This window comes from Metopolophium dirhodum, chromosome 2 (assembly GCF_019925205.1).
Source record: "Metopolophium dirhodum isolate CAU chromosome 2, ASM1992520v1, whole genome shotgun sequence".
In the NCBI taxonomy this organism is placed as follows: Eukaryota; Metazoa; Arthropoda; class Insecta; order Hemiptera; family Aphididae; genus Metopolophium; species Metopolophium dirhodum.
In genome coordinates this window covers 24,342,935-24,362,897 of record NC_083561.1, presented here as the reverse complement: position 1 = coordinate 24,362,897, position 19,963 = coordinate 24,342,935, and the positions used below count along the sequence as shown (strand labels likewise).

At 32.9% G+C, this 19,963-nt stretch overlaps 1 protein-coding gene across 4 annotated transcripts in view; it reads left to right on the top strand.

The window, feature by feature from the left end:
• LOC132938228 (homeotic protein ultrabithorax-like) overlaps positions 1-19,963 on the top strand; it is a 269,260-nt gene that overhangs the window by 132,226 nt on the left and 117,071 nt on the right. For 2 of the 4 annotated variants that reach the window (XM_061004949.1, XM_061004948.1), the window contains exon 2: positions 1,519-2,496. In XM_061004949.1, the coding sequence (XP_060860932.1) occupies positions 1,519-1,805 (287 nt within the window). In that variant the 3' untranslated portion in view covers positions 1,806-2,496. Of the gene's footprint in view, positions 1-1,518; positions 2,497-5,577; positions 6,130-19,963 lie in introns of those variants that run through there. The other 2 variants (XM_061004950.1, XM_061004947.1) reach the window with 2 other exon arrangements.

Genomic DNA, 19,963 nt, shown 5'->3' with positions numbered 1-19,963 from the left:
CCTCCGAAGTTGCTCACATCGTTTCTTTACCGTGCGATTCGCATAATATTATTATAATATCATCGTGGTATAGATACTTGCAATGTTACAATATAGGCCATTCAGTTGTTCAAAAAAATAAAAATCCCAAAAGCCAATCACGATCAGCATGGAGATAACTATACGTTATTAAGTACCTAATGAAAATAAAATAGTATCCAAAAAACGTTTAATATCCATCAAAATTATAGTTTATTTTACGGAGAAGTTAAAAAGTTGCGTCTGCATCAAACTCTCATCCTGTAAATATCTATGTAACTTCCATAGGTATCGTGAATATATTTTCATCTCTCTCTATACTTTATTATACGTATATCTTGAACCACTGTATTGTATACCGCCTTCAAACGAATAATTATAATAATATAGCCAATATAGGTAACGAATCTGAAACGATGGGACGCGTGTCGGAAAAGTATATACGTATTTATTCAACCCGGAGTTTATAATCATTATTCATAAACCTGTTTTTTTTTTTTTCATAGGAAAACCGCGATAAGGCTACAGCGATCGTTACAATATACAACTCGTGTCATATAATATATTATATTATACAGACTTTCTTATTAAGTGTTTAATATTGATTTGTAATTATATTAATGCGGTTGCGCGTATTATATCGTTTAATTTCATTTATACTTTACAAGATTGTGCACGAAGATTTACGACGTAAATTGTTGTACGCTTCGCAGGGTGCGCACGATATGAACCTACATACATATATATAATATATACGGCGAGATTGAGTTAACGCGATTTTAAAATTAAAAAATAATTTATTCGTGGACTGATTGTAAAAAAAAATATTATGTTACCATAAAAATATTATTATAATATACGAACGAACACGAATAATTAATTTTTTATTATATATATATATATATCATAATATACCCTACATACAGCAGGCGAGCGCTCTTGATGTTATATAGATTAATTCTATAAACTTAATATATAAAGTATTTATCGTGTAATATATAAAAGTGTTATAAATATTTATTATTTACAACTCAATCTATAATCCCAATAAATCATCAGCTGTAGAATATACCTAATGCAGTTGGCTGTATAGCTACAGACTTTCAACGGTTAAAATATTTATTGACAAATGCACGTGGATATATATAAAACCATTCGATGTTTATTATAGGTACAAACTCGATAAATTATGCACAAAAAATGAATACAGATAATGCGTTTACTACATATAAATAAATAAACTTACACCCATATATTATGATATAAATCAAAACATTTCCACACTGAATTCGGTGAACACGTTACAACTCAATTATGGCGCGGGTCGCAACAATATATTATAATAAAATATGCAATATCGTTTTAAGACTATATAAATAAATATATTACAATGTGATCGTACCTGCCCCACCCATTTACAATGTGTTTATTTAGTATTTACACTATACGTATATAATGTAATAACACAATTGGTTAATCTCGTTAATTTTACTGTTCCAGGAGCAAACGGACTCAGACGCCGTGGCCGACAGACGTACACCAGATACCAGACCCTCGAGCTGGAAAAAGAGTTCCACACCAACCACTACCTGACTCGCCGGCGGCGGATAGAGATGGCGCATGCGCTGTGCCTCACCGAAAGGCAGATAAAGATTTGGTTCCAAAACAGGCGGATGAAGCTGAAAAAAGAGATACAGGCCATCAAGGAGCTGAACGAGCAGGAGAAACAGGCGCAGGCGCAGAAGGCCGCCGTGCTGGCAGCCGCTCAGGCCGCCGGTGATCGCTAAAAAAAAAAAACGGATAACATTTTTTTTAAACAACCACCCCCGACCTACTATATACGAGTTATCATTAATTTTCCTTATCGTTTTATTATTTTTTATTTTTTACCCCCTTCGTCGCCATATTTTTTTTAACGTTTTTATTTTTGTACATAAATTTGTAATTTTCGTTTTTTTTTATGCCCTTATATTATTGTATTATATACTATTGTCGCGCGCGCGACCGTCGTGTTTGTTTCTAGTTGTGTTCAATATATAATATTGTATATTATCCCCTATATTATTATATAAAATAATGTATTCATAAGGATTATGTCGCTTTTTTCATTATATATAATATATTTATAAATATAATACTGTAAATGTAAATACGAAATCTATATACGTAATAAGTGTGTTAAGTCACCGACCCCCTCCCCATTCCCCCCCTAAACCCCCCACTTCGCGGCCACCAACCGCTCGTCGCCCTGCAGAATCGTCCCGAAGAGAAACCGAGCGGCCGAGCTCGTCACGTGATGCAAATACGACGGCCACGGAACGCGCATCGCGAAAAGAAGACGTCACCGTCGCCGTCGCCACTGCCGCCGCCGAGACAAGACCACTATAGCTGCTGCCGCAGCAAGGATTGCCGGAATGCCGTGCGCACACGCGCTCGTATATGCCTATACATACGAATCCTTCGGATCACGATCACCAGGTAAGAGGACGACCGCATTTTTAAATTTATATATATTACAGTATATATAGTATATAAGCTATCTGTGCATAACTACGATATATAGAACATCTTTATGTATATAATAATATATATATACCTAAAGAGTATATCGTATATAATACGTGTATGTATACTACACGGACGGTATAGTTATATATAATATTATGTAGAGTTTTTTTCCACCCCGCGAACCCACACCGCCGCCCGCGTCCGGCCGCATCATGACATTTCGAGAATTTTGTTCTTTTGTTTCGGGCGACGCTCCTGCCGCTGCCGCTCTTCACATGCTGCACCGTTGTCGGAATAATTGATCAGTGACGGCCGGGCCCCCGTACACGTGTGCGCGAGAGAGCGGTGGCGGCGGCGGAAAAAAAATCGTCAGCCGTCGCGACCTTATGGAGTCTTCGGCTCGAGCGTTTCAATTTGTCCGGTCACCACAAAAACTAGTCACTGCGTATACACGGCAGACGACGTCCCGTGCGCCCGGGGGGCTCCCGCGTTATTATATTATTACTATTATTATTATTATTATTATTTTTTTTTTTACATAAAAAATAAACCAGAAACGCCAAATTTGGTACCGTCCTTGTTGGTGTATATTATATAGTATTTGGGCGTGTGTAATTTTTTTCTTCTATAATATATATTTCACGTTTTCGGCGACTGCAAAATAAACGCGAGTATTATATAATAATCATGCTGCAACCGTCATTATATATATATATATATTTATATATATATTGCAGCTGCAGGAGAATCGCTCTAAATATCGCGACCTATAAAGTCGAACGGCGTGCATTCGAAACGATAAACATAATAATATTATGACGTGCGAAGGGGAAAAATTTATACGGATTGGCTACAATATAATATTTAGTTAACTGCGATTATTAATAACGGTTGCGAAAAATTTGTCTATACATATATAGGTATTATAAATATATTGTAACAAAATGGTGTGCGAATAAAAATATTAACGTATAATAAATACGCGTGTCTACAGCTGTTAAAAAAAATATCGTTTTGATATAAAAAAGTGCCAAAATAATCGTCGGTTGAAAAACCATATATTATTATAATATCGAATAAAACAAATATATTAATATATCATAATATATACATAGCAGGACACGCATTTAGATGTCATACTCGTCACGCGGCTTGCATATACTTTTATAATAACATAATAAACGCGGTACATAATATATTATTATTATGAATGGATATAAATCGAAAAAGTGGGATATTCATATTTTACAACATAATATAATATTATTATTACACAATAATAATAATAATCATAATGATAACCATATGATGGTCCGCGAACATCACGCCGGTAGCCGCGGGTACAACGAGTTTTCGCATTCAGCCTCGTCGGGGTTTTGATTTTTGCGATTTTTTTCTCTATATAATATACATTATTGGCATGCATTGAGATTTTACGACCGTCCCGGCCGGTCGCACACAATAATAAATGGCATATATATTATATATACTATAGTGGTTTAGTCGTCGTTGTCGATATAGAAGCTCATATAATATAACACATAAAACGCCACCGGACAAATTATCGTATTTTATTATTTGTTCACGCATATTATATTATAGGTTGGTATATATACCGTATATACCTTCAGTCTTACGCCGGCGATAAACACGTTCCGCCAAACATGTTAATCAATATAATATATGTATTATAATATCCGATTCTAATTGTATTCGATGTACAGTCCATACATTAAATACATATACGTTTTCCCATATATATGCGGCTGTATAGACACCGCATAAATATTATAACAATATATATATATATATATGGAAGCCGTACCACCACCGTCACCAGCACTGTTGACTCGATATATATACGCGTATTTACATATATATATATATGTGTATATAGTTTCGGAACGACTTCATTCAGAAGCTATCGGATCGTAAAAAAAAAAAATCGAAAAATACACACACATATCCACTGCAATTGTCGTGTACTCGAGAGTTATGCCGCCGGGACATGTTATAAGTGTGTACATATAATATAATACTCTCCCCCCCCCCCCCCCCAAACTCTCTATACCTCTATCTTTCTCTCCATATTCCTCTCTATATCTCTCACTCACTCTATCTTTCTATTTCTCTCTTTCTCTCGCATCTCTCTATCTTTCTCCCTGCATCTCTCTACTTTTCTCTCTCTACGCACACCATTGTTTGTGCCCTCGCGAATGTGACCCTTGTAACGCGCGTGAGTATATACGGCAGAATGTCGTTTGTATATTATGTTATACGTGCACGGCGACGAGGAAAAAACGCGAAAAAAAAAACATTACAGCAATAATAATAATAACGTATACAGCCGAATCGCACCACCACCGCCATATTATTATTATCATACCACGAGGCGTGTAAAATGACTGGTGGGTTTTAATTTGCGTATGTTTTTTTTGGGGCTCACGCCGTACGTTTTGCTGCAGAAATCGGCCACCGCGAGTATAGGTATACGCGTAGTATATTATTGGCAATACGTTCGTATATACAGTATTGTTATTATTTTAATATCAGAACCTTGATAGATGATAATAATATGATAATACGAGATAGAACAATTATATATACGTTTGATAATACATTATATTCACAAAAGTATTTTTATACAGAGTTGGTTGATTATATATTAACCGTCAGCTATTCATGTTACACCCCGCAGTAGGTATACTTATAATTACTTAAATGTATTTAGGTGCCTACCTATATTTGAAACGCGTTTGACTTATGGCATTCGAAGCTTATAATATACATTCCCTACATATTATATTATTTCGCATAAAAATATGATAATAATAATAATAATGACATACCGAAACACGAGGAATAAACGTCACGGGACAGCCGACTCCTTCACACATAACCAGCTCTTTACATAATTACAATATAATATATTGATTTATTTTGAGCATGTGCATGTTATATTATTTTTGTTTTTTTATTTCGTATAATATGATTTATTGTGTTTTTTGTTTTTTTGTTTTTACTAAAACCTAGTATGGCACCCTGTTTCAGGTCAAATCGATAACCGCACACACTCACACCACACATTCATTCGTGAACGAGCACACCGAGACTCGGAAAAGTATTCCCTCTGTGTTGTAGATCAAAGAGATAATTATTATTATTTATTTGTTTTTTTTTATATATAATTTTTTTTTTTTTATGTGGTTTGTTATAGGTTATTTTTTAAGGAAAAAATTAGTATATTTTGTTTTATTTTTAATTTTATTATTATTTTTGTACCCCTCGAATGATCCTCAATAAAAATAGACTATAATATATATATAATATATAATATATACATATTATATAAAACAATTTAATATACATGTAATATTGTATATACAATATATATATATATATATAAGTGTGTACCTACATTTAGCGTCAACGTGTAAAAATCTATTTAATAATAACTTTAATACATATATTATATATTATATTATATTGATAATATTAATTATAGCGAGTGTGTAATAATACGAAATTTAATAATAAATATAATTAATAATAATACCTATTTATTTTTCAATTTTTTTTTTTTTTGTGAAACCAAAATATATATATAATTTATATATATGTTTACTGAAATATGTAATAATAATAATAATTTGAATATACCTACTGTTAGTGAATAAATAGAAATAAAAGATAAAAGTGAAATTCTATACTAAAAAAAAAAAAAAAATGCGTTTTAATTTTTATTCTCTCCTCTTTCACATGATTCACATTCTATATACAATATTATGATAATGATAACAAGGAGAAAAAAAACACGTAACGACGTGTCGTTATCTCCCCCGCCGCACGACAAAGTACCTACCATAAAGTATAGTGTGTGCGCAGACGATGATAACATTATAATACAATTTATTGTATGCATAATTGCACACACACCCGATGACGACTGCGCTGCAGTTGCACTGTTGTGGTGAATTTTCCGGTCTGAAGTTTTAAATGGTGGCCAATAAAAAAATCATAAAAGTGAGACAAACCGTCACGACGATAGTGTAAGGGGGAGGGAAATGGCCGTTTCTGCAGCACGCGGCGACAGAGCGTATATGTATATATATGCGAACTGTGTTTAAAATATAATATATACATTATACTTATGTATATATATATGTGTGTGTTCATATATTGTACGTCCCTCGTTGGAGTTAATTATCATCGGCACACAGGCGCGGGCGCGAAGTCCCATGAATTACTATGTGTTTATATATATATCCTACATTTATACTCGATTGTTTATCGCGTACAATACATATGTGACGCACTTGTTCGCGTGTACATCTCCATTTCATATTATATATACATATGCACACACAGACACGTATATATACTGTATGGCACCCCTAAAACGGAATTTATAGGTCTATATATATGTGTGTGTATATGTACGTACGGTGGACGTATTTATTTTTTATTTTTTTGTTAGTGCACCCCCTCACACACTCTCATCGCATATTATATTGCAGTGTGTTGCTGCAGTATACATATGATATCATATATATATGTGGGGTGTGTGGGTGTGTATATAACACTGCGACGGATTATAACGTTGTCGCGCTCGCGTTTTGTTTATCACGCCGCCAGATTGGATCGAAGTTTTAAATTGCCCTGCCCGAAAATAAATTTAAAAAAAATAAATGTCGACGTTCGACGTACATAGTATTATATATATTGTATATATGAACACAATGTAATGTATATTGCGTATTGTTACGCGCGTGCTGCAGTATGATAGTATATAATATAATGATATAACTGCGGAGTGATGCGACGGCGTTTATTCGCCACTGGCAATGATTTAAAATTATGACCATATAGGGTATCTGTCTATTTATATATATAGATATTATATTAAGCTAAGTGCGTATGTTATAAATGACATAATAATAATATTAAAAACAACGTGCACGTGCTTGTCTTTGCCTGCTTCGTAGACGGCAACGACGACGACGACGACGACGACGATACTTAAGCCTTCAAGACGATATAACATGTTTTTTTATATATAAAAATATAATGTGTGTAGGTATACATATTTCAAAAATTAAGAGAGCTGTTGATGCGTCTGCGAGCAAATTTCACTTTGTTGATACACATCATATACTAGCCGTATAACCCGACCTTCGCCGGGTAAAAAATGAACAAAATATATAAAATACAGCGATATATAGATGTGTGGTGTTTCTCGGTTTGGTTAGGAGTTCAGAGGCGAATCGGCGTTGGTGTACCTATCGCTATGTGAAACAATTCGGATGGGCAACCATAACTCAGATATTGGATTTTTGCACTTGTATAGTATTTTTACCGTGGTTCAAACTACTTTCTACACTTTTCCGATATCTTTTAGAACGATCTCTGAGATATTCGTCAAAATCATTTTAATGATTTTGAGTGTATATAGGCTACAAACATATATATTTGGTTTTAAGACATAGTCTATTTAAGCCTAGGTCGTGTAAACGATGACTGATGCTTATTTTTATCTCATCTATCCAATGACTAATGGCGACCATTTAGGTAGGTACATAATATATACAAAAAATACTAATTTCTACTATTACTATTATAATCTGTAACTATAATGAACATAAAAAAAAAATGTTTTCGATTCCCATTGTGAATCAACCCTTTAAACAATCTTTCCATGGATCCAAATCCTTGTGTGAGCACCTTTTTAAATGCAAATTATAATCGTGTATATTAAATAATCTCTTATTGCACCACCACATGGTGATACTGAGGTACCATGAACATTTTAAGTTTCTAGCTTCATAGTTTAGGCTCTACGTTGATCCGTTAGGCTCAGGAAACATTTTATCGTATAGGCTACATTGCGTAGGCTGAAAAGGAAAAAAAACACAGAAGTGCAATTGAAATAAGTTTCAGTAAATAGTATTCAATGGAATTAAATATATATAGATTTATCGCAGCGACATCAAAGAGTTACTTTTATGATACTGCTGTGAAGCTCATATCGTACATAGGTATAGGTAATGTCTGTGTTCGATTATGTTCATTGTATATCGTAGGGAATTGAAAAAAGAAGACATCACTATTTATTTCACACAATATAATAGATAATATAACCACCTCGAGGCCAACTTTAAAAAATAAGTAAGTATATACCTGTGATAAATCATAAACGTGTATAAGACTTTGCCATTATTTGAAAAACGCGACAATCTAAGTTATTCTTGACATATCGTCGATAGCATTGTATTATACATCAATGATAATATAATAACTTATGGGAACGGAACAAAGAGCAGTGCGCAAGTCTAGTTCTAGATATATTATAGAAAAGTCTCTGACGTTTATCCGCGAGGAGCCATTTTAATATTTTATTCGAGTTACTTATCGATTAGGTGATACGACGAAGTCTTATTTTATATTCCAGCCCGTTCATAATAATATAATATATGGGTATATATATATATTCCTTATCCGGTTGACATTTAGTGCACACAACTCTTTATTATGTCTAGTATCATATCAATATAGGTACTAAATATTTTTATTTTCATGTCATGTGGATAATTTACAAAATATCGATTTAAAAAATCTCCTAGTTTTCAACAGTCCTATAGAAACTATTATAATTGTATTCCTATTTTATAGTATACTGTAAACCGTAATAAAATATTGGCTTACCTACTAGTGTATACGTATGCGTGTACTCGTGAATAAATTTGGAGTTTTATTCCGCGGTTGTTATAATGACAAGGTAAAATATATCACCCAAAAACACGACAACGACTACAATGACTATATATACGTGAAAGCCGGCCGATTTCCTCGCACTTGACATTTAGGTTGTACATTTTTTTTACCCGGAAAATGTCAACCGGCGTACGCACGGTTATTAATACGTTTTTCCGGTCGTACAAATGTCAAAAAATATCATATTGTACACGTAATAAAAACGACGGAATACAAACTGCGAATGTGACCATGCGTATGCAAAGTAAAAACAAAATATAATTGTGTGTGCAACGATTCGATTGGGTTACCTAAATGGCCAAATGGGTTATATATAAAAAAATTATAATCATCGACGAGGAACAATAATTATTATCATCATAATCAATATCAGTATAGAATCACTCATCTATACATACATATATAATATTTTTTTTAGTATATATTTTAGTTTAAAGGCTTCAACTAAAGAGGTTTTTAGACTACTTTAGCCTAATATTAAGAAATAAAAACGGTATAATCATACATTATATCTGAACACAAAATATTGACAAGTTATTTACAATTTATGACTTAGGTTTGTATTGTAGGAAAATGTACTGATTGTGACGGTTTTGTCTTCATTGAGGGTTTGTTGAAGTGTAAGAGGGTAATTATTGAGGATCTTGCGGGCTTAGTGTATTTGGGGCAGTTACAGACTATACTAGTACCTATAGGTCCACTGGAGCAGAATAGTTAAACACAATTTGGCGTTACTAAAATAATATTTAAAAACGAATGAGCGATGGTGTAATCATCCGATATACCGATAACCCCGAAATATTGATTAATTTAGGGCCAACCAAAAAAACGATGAGAAAACGAATAAAAAAGAAAAAGAAATGGAAAATATATTAATCACGCAATTTGTCTACAATACGCGTATATACCTATATATTTGTAATATATATTAGATCACGTGAATGCTCGCAAAGTTAGTCGGCTCGTAATCCCGCGGGAATTTTCAATTTTGTAGCTTTTTCGCCCCACAACGACGTTAATATAAATCGTAATTATACGCTTTTATATTAGTTTACTTACGCGCGTGGTCGTCGGCACTCGGTGTGTGTGTGTGCAGTGTGATAGTAGTGCCCTCCACTCGAGTTTCCGGTTCTTTCGCAGCGATGGCGTTTCCCTTCCTCTTCCGCCGACGGACCGATTTTATTAGCTCAGACCGCCGCCGCCCACCATGTGACGCACGAACGTCGTTTCGCTTACCAGACGAAATTAAAAAATACACAGCAACCGCTACGCGGTTTCCCTCAAAGTACCCAAAAAAAAAAACCCTGAGAGGAAAAAACAAAATAAATAACAAAAGACGACGACGTTGCGGTTTTGACTATTATAATATACGCCGTATATATACATATAATATTTACGCACACATACAGAAGGATATTGATGTGGCCTTCTGCGTAATGTCTCCGAGCGCCATATGGCGAATGGCCCTAATATGATTCGACGTTCGGGGGGGGGGGGGGGGGGGGGGGGGGGGACGAGGGTTTCCGTCTTATCCGGCAAAAGTTCCCTGCTCCGCGCGGCAAGTGCTCTTCTGGCTGCCGCGTGAGTGTTTCGTCGCAATTTGTGCCCGCCGCGAATGGGAAAACGATTTTTGATGTACGCGTATACTTAGGTATATATACATACTCATAGTACATATACTTATATACATAGCGTATATAAAATATAATACATATTGTGCAAGTATATAATATACCGTGTGTTTGTGTGGGTACAAAAACGCCGTTATGACGCCGCCGCCGTGTTGCGCACGCTGGACCCGATGGATTCGAATATTGAAACTTAACCGCTGTTACACGGATCCTGCTGCAGCAGTCGATCGGTGGTGGTAGGGGCAATACTAAATTTACGAGAAAATCGTTTTGTCCATGAACACGCGACGATAGTATTATTAATAATTAATAATAATTATTTAATAGTATACGCCTGTCCAACCACGGTGATCGAATATGCAGGTGTACGAATATAATAGGTACTATAGTATATTATATAGGTACCTATCTGGCTATCTATACTCGTATTTCGTCGTGAGAAAAAAAAACTCATATAATAATTTTACCTGTCCTGTAAAATAAGCATTTTGTAATTGTTTGAATAATAGTTGTATAACAATATTTTTATCTCGGTTTAGTTATTGAGTTGCCCGATGCTGCATTTGCTTGTACCTACATATTCAAGTTTTAATTAGATCACAATATAAGAACTGTGTAATTCTAATTTCTAAGCACTTTCGTTTATCTAAAATTTAGCCCCTAATACGTTTTTACTAGCCTCCGAATCAATGTATTGACTACAAACCCTTTAATTCGAATTCCTTAAACTCTAAATAATTATCTCCTCTCGTTTTTCATATTAAATCATATATAAGTTACCTTAATCAGCCAAACCATTCCGTATTTTGTCCAAGATTTGATTTTAAATGCTTATAAATAAAAACTGTGACTAAGGATATTTAATTTTTTTCATCTGCCTTTAAAACAATAACCTAGTTGCCTTCTATTAAATTTTCAAGCTTTTTAACCACAACTAAAATTTTGTTGATATTTATAGAAAAAAAATGGAAACTGAAAATGTCCGTAAACAGCTCAAAATAAGTCAAAATATTTGGAAAATGTTATGGGTTATAGAAAATGCTAAAATAAACATTCAGTCAAAATGTCATGTCCCATACAGTAATTTGTTTTAGAGTTACACAAAAACCAAAATTTTTTCAAAAACAGATTTTGCGTATAAATTCCCGTTTTTTCCTTAATTTTTCTTTTTTGTTTTTCACGTCGCTTTTGAAAAACTACTGGGAAAATTTTACTTTTGACCCCCCAAAGTACCAACTAGATTCACTTTCCTATCAGAAAAGTTACTGTTGAAGAAAATCCAAGCACTTTTACTGTCCTAAAAAGTGATGACAGACACAAAATAAAAATTAAATTAAAAATAAAAAATAAAAAAAAAACACACATCATTGTAAAATCAATACATTTATCGTTTCATTCAAAATCTAAAATTAAAATCGGACATTCCGAAGTATGTGAAATTTACCACCGATTATTAGTCAAAAACTTATAAAAAATACGTGTGTGCTGTGATTTTAACACTGCCTTAATTTTAGATTCTGAGCGAAGCGATGAATGTATTGATTTTACAATGATGTGTGTGTTTTTTTTAAAAAATTTTTTGTATTTGTCATCACTTTTTAAGCTTGGATTTTCTTCAACAGTAACTTTTCTGAAGAAAAGTGAATTTAGTTGGAGGGTTTTTACTTTGGAGGGTCAAAAGTAAAAATTTCCCAGTAGTTTTCAAAAACGACGTGTAAACAAAGAAAAATTAAGGAAAAAACGGACATTTTTACGCAAAATCTGGTTTTCGAGAAAATTTTGGTTTTTGGTGTAACTCTAAAACAAATGGACTGTATGGACATGACATTTTGACTGAATGTTTATAATTGCATTTCCTATACAGTATACACCATAACATTTTCCAAATATTTTGACTTATTTTGAGCTGTTTACGGACATTGTCAATTTCCATTATTTCAGTTTTTTTTTCTATAAATATCAATAAAATTTTATCTGTTGAGTAAAAAAGCTTGAAAATTTAATAGTAGGCTCCTAGGTTATTTTTTCAAAGGCAGATGAAAAAAATTAAAAATCCTTAGTCACAGTTTTAAATAAATCACACAGATTGAGCATAATCTCATAAAAATCGGCCGAGTAGTTTTGGCGAGGAATGCGCACGTTACTCGGTGTATGCGTGATTTTTATATAATATCACCTATATTATACTATACTTATGGTTAACGTTGTAGAACAATTTTAATTTTTTTAATTTAAACGAGTTGGAGGAGAAATCTTGTTGTAAATTTGTTCACGATGCTGCAGGAAAACAATACCCGCGCTCCACACTTAACGTACTTAAAATCTCTTTTCGAGCACGCGCAATCCGAATATTCGACCGTAACCTGTAGTAATATTGTTGTAGGTATATGAAGCTGCAAACGAAGAGACGAGGAAAATATCGAGAGACGGAGAAAGAATAAGTGAACAAAGGATTGTCGGGAGCTTTCGGGAATTCAGCTGGTGAAGTCGTGGAAATCCGAAAAGTGCGCTCGCGCGCTACGTGAATTTTCCCGGGTCCGAAAGCAATTAAAGCCCATTACGCGGTATATCGGGCCGGGGATGAATTATAAATGCGACGCGATCTTTCATGTTTTATTTTTATTTTAGTTTCCTCCTTTTCATCTCTCATTCCCTCTCCCACACACCCACCCACCCTACCCTACCCAGCACTATTTTGCGTGCGCAACGTGCTGTGCAGCGGACATGGCGTGGCGCCGCCGTCATTATAATAGACCCGACGCGCGAATATCCGTCGGCGAACCGCATTAACCCGAAAGCGGCCGGATTTTTTTCCCATTCTCTTCGCCCACCGCTCGCGAATTTTCCGCGCGAAAAATCTCCGCCCGGCGCTCCGGTTCGGTCTCGTCGAATTCAAAAGCTCGAAATCTCTGGGTGGTTTATTTTTTTTTTTTTTTTAACTCAACCGACGGAATAATTTATTGCCGCCATCCGAATAGGCTGAGCGCAATAAAGCAGACTTTTCACTTTATATATGTATATAAGTGTATATTTACTATTTAAAGTGCGCGCCGCACACACAAAGCTCTTAATTATAACGGCGCTCAGGATTGGACGACGGCGTAGATGGCAAAAAAAAAAAACCAATAATAAATAAATAAACCGCCGACCTGTGGAAACGTTGTCGGAGATTTTCCGTCCAATTTTTTTCCTTCTCTTTTCGGCTTCCTCCGTTTCTTTTTATATCACTGCCGCAGCAGCTATAATAACACGTTTCGATCGTTCGACGCCAATTTATACGAAGACTATGATAATATTATATTGTATACCTACGCCCCCGAGTGATGATTCATATGCCATTAATAAGTGTTGGTAACTTATACGAATGAGCGATAAATTAAAAAATTCATCACTTGTTCCGCTCACAAGAATTTCTGACAATCTATAAGACACATAATATAACATAGGTACATAAAACGACGGTGATTAAGTCAAACGTGTGAGTTCGAAGCTGCGACACATTAATTATGGCAATGAAAATACGTGATTATTATTTTACGTTATTGCCACACATTGATAAGGAAAATTACTTTTATTTTCATTGTTATGCATAAGAATGTGATAAATTTAAAAATTCATAGTTTCATCCGCTCACCGGAATCGCAATCTAAAACACATAATATTACAAAATTGTAATGTAATTGTATGGCCCCATACCATTGCTTATATTGTATGATTAACAAACCGTTTATTATTGAATTTATTTTTAAACCATTTAATTGTAAAAATAAGCATAAAATAAATTTTCATTGTAATAATTACTTGTACATTTTTAAACAGGATTTGAAATTATTACTTGAATTAGCCAAGGTTCTTTTGGTACCAGTTTGGTGTAATTGGGTTAAAATTAAAGGGACACTTGTATGCCTAAAAACTATATAGGTACTCGTGTTCCCGAATCATATAAATTAAGCCTGTTGTAAATTCAATAGTGGGACACTAGTTATTGGCTATAATAGTATAAAGTTGTATATCAAATGTAGATAATAATGATGTGTGATATGTACTGATTTTACAACGATGTGTTTTCTTAAATTTAATTTTTGTGTTTGAAGACCCTTTATCTTGTACATAAAATGCTCTGATCACTAATTTTGGGGGAGGTTTGCGATAGAAAATTATTTCTATAAAACTATAGTTGCTACTTTTGGGATGTTGAAATTGAAAATGCCCATGAGTATTTTTTGAAATAATCGAGAAAAATTTATAAAAAAATTACGAATATTCGTTAACACTTTAAATACTATTAATACAATAATTGTTTGGTATAGTCTAGGTATAAAATCTTATATATTACTATACCAAATTATAGTATTGATAGCACTTTTATAATTTATTGAAGGTACATCACGCCAACGGCCGGTGGTCGCTCAAGGCAATATTGACGCATCGTTTTAAATTGTCTGGCTTTTAATTTGTATAGAAATATATAAACTCCTCCACTAACCACACCTCTGAGGTGACTGAAGGCTGTGCATCATATATTATACGACTCACGAGTGAACCAAAATTATTTCGTCTATAGACCTGCAAGACGTTGCATGAGGTGGGAAGTAAGGCGATGCTTCTGTTATGAAATCGTAAAAAATTTGATTTTTTTTATCGGAGACTAAATTTTTATCCAATCATATACAACATTTGATAATAATTTTATACAGACATTTTTGGCAACTATATTTATTATTGAAAAACTTACACAGTTTTTCTAAAACGTCATACCTATATTATTTAACTATTAAATATTCTAAATATATTTGTTAATTTAACATAAATATGTTTTTGTGCTGGATACGTGATCAATTAATGTTTCTAACCGATTTTTCGTAAGGTATTCGTTGTCACAGTTACTCATTAAAAAAATAAACATATATACAATTCATAGATTTTTCTTGTAGAGGAAAAATATTGAGTAATGTGCCGTGGTTTTTTTTTGTTTTAGGTATATATTTTTTCAAACGTGTGTGATAAAACTAGAGGTCTTGTTATATAAATTTGAGGCCCGTCGGGTAATATATAGTAACGGCACTGCGTATTACACCGCTCCGACGAGATTGGCCAATAGAATTACCGCTGCAGCACGCGTAGTAAGTTATTCTTATAAGTCCAGTATTTTCTTCTGTCCCGAAGTGCACTGGTTTTAATTTATCTGTCGTGATAATATGCCCAAAAAAATTATTATTATTTGTATTCGATCATTTCAATTTTGCAAATATATCATACACTATATTACATATTATTAGTATATATGTAGTGATATAATTTAACGTAATCTTCCTGTACTTAAACAAATATAAATATCTATTTAATTATACAGAAGTATTTACTATTTGGTATAGGTAATAAAATATGTACTTGTGTAGAGGATATTGACACTATTGGTAGGCATATGTTTAGGGTATATAACATATAGGTAAATACGGTACAGGTAAACTGGTTGAAAGTTTGATATTCCCTGTATATTTGGAGTGCTAAAGTATAACTTCTAACTAATCAGTATTAGGTAGGTAATATTGATATATCGTTTAATATAATAGACACAGAGTATTTTTTCCTCCAACTTAACACAATATAATCAGATAATCTTATCCGGGCATTATACGATTTCACCTTTTAATTCAACTATTTAATACGACATTTATTTTTAACTTTTAATATAAAACCTCTAATGTCTATTAAATAATATAACGATATTAATTTATGATTGATTTGTATGTATGACGAGTATTATGTATGTAAATGGAAATCCGAACATGCAACATAAAATGTATTTTAGCCATAATACAGTTTGTATATATTATGTTTTATTATTTTAAATTTAATAGCAAGAGTAAAAAAAAAGTTTTTGCAATTTTCTATAAAACTGCAGATGGAAACTTTCAAAAATAAACTCTCCAAAGTACCATCTATATTCAATTTAAAATATAAATATATACATTTATATGGTTTCATAAAACTTTTGAAGTTCCTTTAACTGCCCCAAAAAGTGATTTCCTAACAAAAAACACATCATTATTGTATAAAATCAATTGTTCCGTCACTCCGTTCAAAATCTAAAATAAAATATTTCACAACTCAAGCATCATTCAGCAATAAATAAACTGTTACAGTTAAAATAATAATAACAATAATAAGAAGAGTAATCTTACATCAAAATTGCTTGATAAAATGTTCTGTTTATTACATGTTTACATACATTCAAGTACATTTAAAATATGCATCAGTATAATGTACCCATTATGTAGGTACGTATATTACCTACGCGCGATCATCAACTAAAATTAAGTATATAAACAATGAATTATATTGTAGTATGCGTTGTGTATTTTAAAGTTTGTTGGACGGAAATTTAGAGATGCAAATGACTATGAAATTAGAATGTAATATGTTAGTGATAATTAAATTGTCTACAATGTTTAGTTTTTACACATTTATTATTGGGGTATGTTTTATTTTTATTTCCATCTGCTATTTCCTTTATTTATACATTTTTGATTCTTTATTTTTTACTATAAAAAAATTATATTTAAGTACACAAAGTTAGAAAAACAAAAACAATAAGAGCATCGTTAAGAAACGTTGTACGTCTATATATATCTGCAGTTCTATCACACCGCCGAAACGCGAAGAATAATTCTATTTACAAACTTTTATAAGCGAATAAAAAATAGTCTTACTACGAACAAAATATTATAATAAAGTGCATTAAGTATTGAGTTAGTATAAATAAATTAAATTAAAGTTTCAACGTGGAATATCATAGCTATAGCACTAACACATACTTTATACAAACAAAAATCACAAATTATGTTGAAAAATAAAATGGTTTAGAAAACTTTATTGGTACCTATTATCATACCGACCAAATTTGCAATCCACTCAATCTAAAATACGATATTTCGACAATGATGATGATGTCCGTATTGCCGTTGTCCGCATATAAAACATAACGTCGTAAATCCGATGTTACACTATAAATAATTATATAATATTATAGGTACTTATATTAAATTCGCATTAAAATAGTCTCGTGACTTGGTATGGCGGCCAGTTCGGACACACAAAGATGAAGGTCGTCATCGCTTGTGCGTGCCAGACGTTTTTTATACGCGTATTAAAGCGGTTTTATATAATAACACGTCTGTGTACATATTTTTATATATATATATAATAATTGATCTCGATTCGAAAACAAAACGAACTCCGATGGCCGCGCTGCAGTCTCGTCGACGAAATATATTACCCAATGGCCATAATATTATTACACTAATAATACTATACGCAATGTATAATAGTAATGATAATTATGATAGTCATCTACTACTGTGCGTGTGTACCACTCTCTCGTATATTACAGATTATGAACGTAGGTACACATCAAATGCATATAATGTATAATTTAGTGTTTAATAAGCCCACTTATATGTATATTATATACGTATGAAATTCGTTTCAATATTTTATTTTTATCACATTTTAATAGGATTTTTATTGCGTTACCTACTGTATCCGTTTGCGAGATAAATAAATTACCAATCAATTCGCATATATTATATTGTTATAGCCTATAGGTAGGTACCTTGCATTATAAATGCCGCTGCCTCTGCTGTTGCTGTAGCCGCTGTGGTATATACAATGTACGCGACACGGTCGCGGTAACAGGTACCTATATAATATTATATATGTATATATGTATAATATTATATTATATTCCGTATGCGCGACCGTACGCCGCCGTGAACTCCATATGTATACGATAATAATAGCCATGTGATGATGATTATTATTATTATTATTATTATTATTATTATTATAAGTAAGTTAGACGCCACGTGTGCTCGTTTGCGCCAGTGTCCATTGTTTTAAGCGCGTCCGTCGTTGTATATACATATTCGTGTTTAGAATCATCTTGCATACAGACGTATATATGATAATCAGTGGCGCCCGTTCCAAAACTTTGAATAGATAGGTACTATATATGTGCGTGCGTGTGTGTGTGTATAACATAGATAATATAAGAATGGATGGGCCGTTCCTATGTTAACAAAATATGGGGTCGTGGTCTGGAATGTGGATGAGAGATATACTGCTATATCACCATAGTTCTCTCTCTCTAGCGACAAGGGGTTTATCATTATAATTGTATTTGTTATATAATTGATAAGACCCCTCGAAACCTCAAAACGTCAAAATATTAATTCTCGCGTATGCATTCTGGTGGCCTACCTATTTTTATATTATCTATGGTGTATAATAATGTTATAATACTAGCTGACCCCGTGCACTTTGTTGCCCTTAAAAAATGACAACCCAAAATTGTGATTGTTCAAATCCTTTTGGATGTAACTCGCAGCAGTAAGTGCAATTCAGTCACCCTGGTAGAAAATCCGATCAAAATCGGTCGAGCCGTTTCAGAGGAGTTCAATCACTAACACTGTGACACGACAATTTTATATACTTCATATGTATACAGAGTGATTCTTTTATCATGAAACACTCATTATTTTAAAAAGTATTAATGTTTTTGAAAATATTGTTTTACATAGTTTCAAGTTGTTAAAAACAACGTTTTTATTAAAAAATTATATTTTTTATCCTTATAATTTTTTAAGTTACTTACTTTTTTGAATGATCACATAGAGTTTTAATTTTTCATCCCAAAGTAGAATATTTTTCTAAGTATTTTGATTCATAAAAATCAAATTTATGGTGAGTAGCTTATGAGTTATAAGTATTTAAAGCAGGGCCTTGCACCCTAAACACCCTTAACAAATTCAGCACCCGAAGCTCATATAACTCAAATGATTCTGTTTTCAAAACACCCGTATTAACCAAAACCCAAATAAATCATTCGGGTTAGCCTGAAACCCGAATAATTTTGTTTTTTACAAAATCTTCATGTGATATATAATTTTGTATGTATATTTCTTGTAATGAGTTCGATTCTGTAGTTAGTTGTTTAATAATAATTATAAATTAACAGGAAACAATCTTACAAT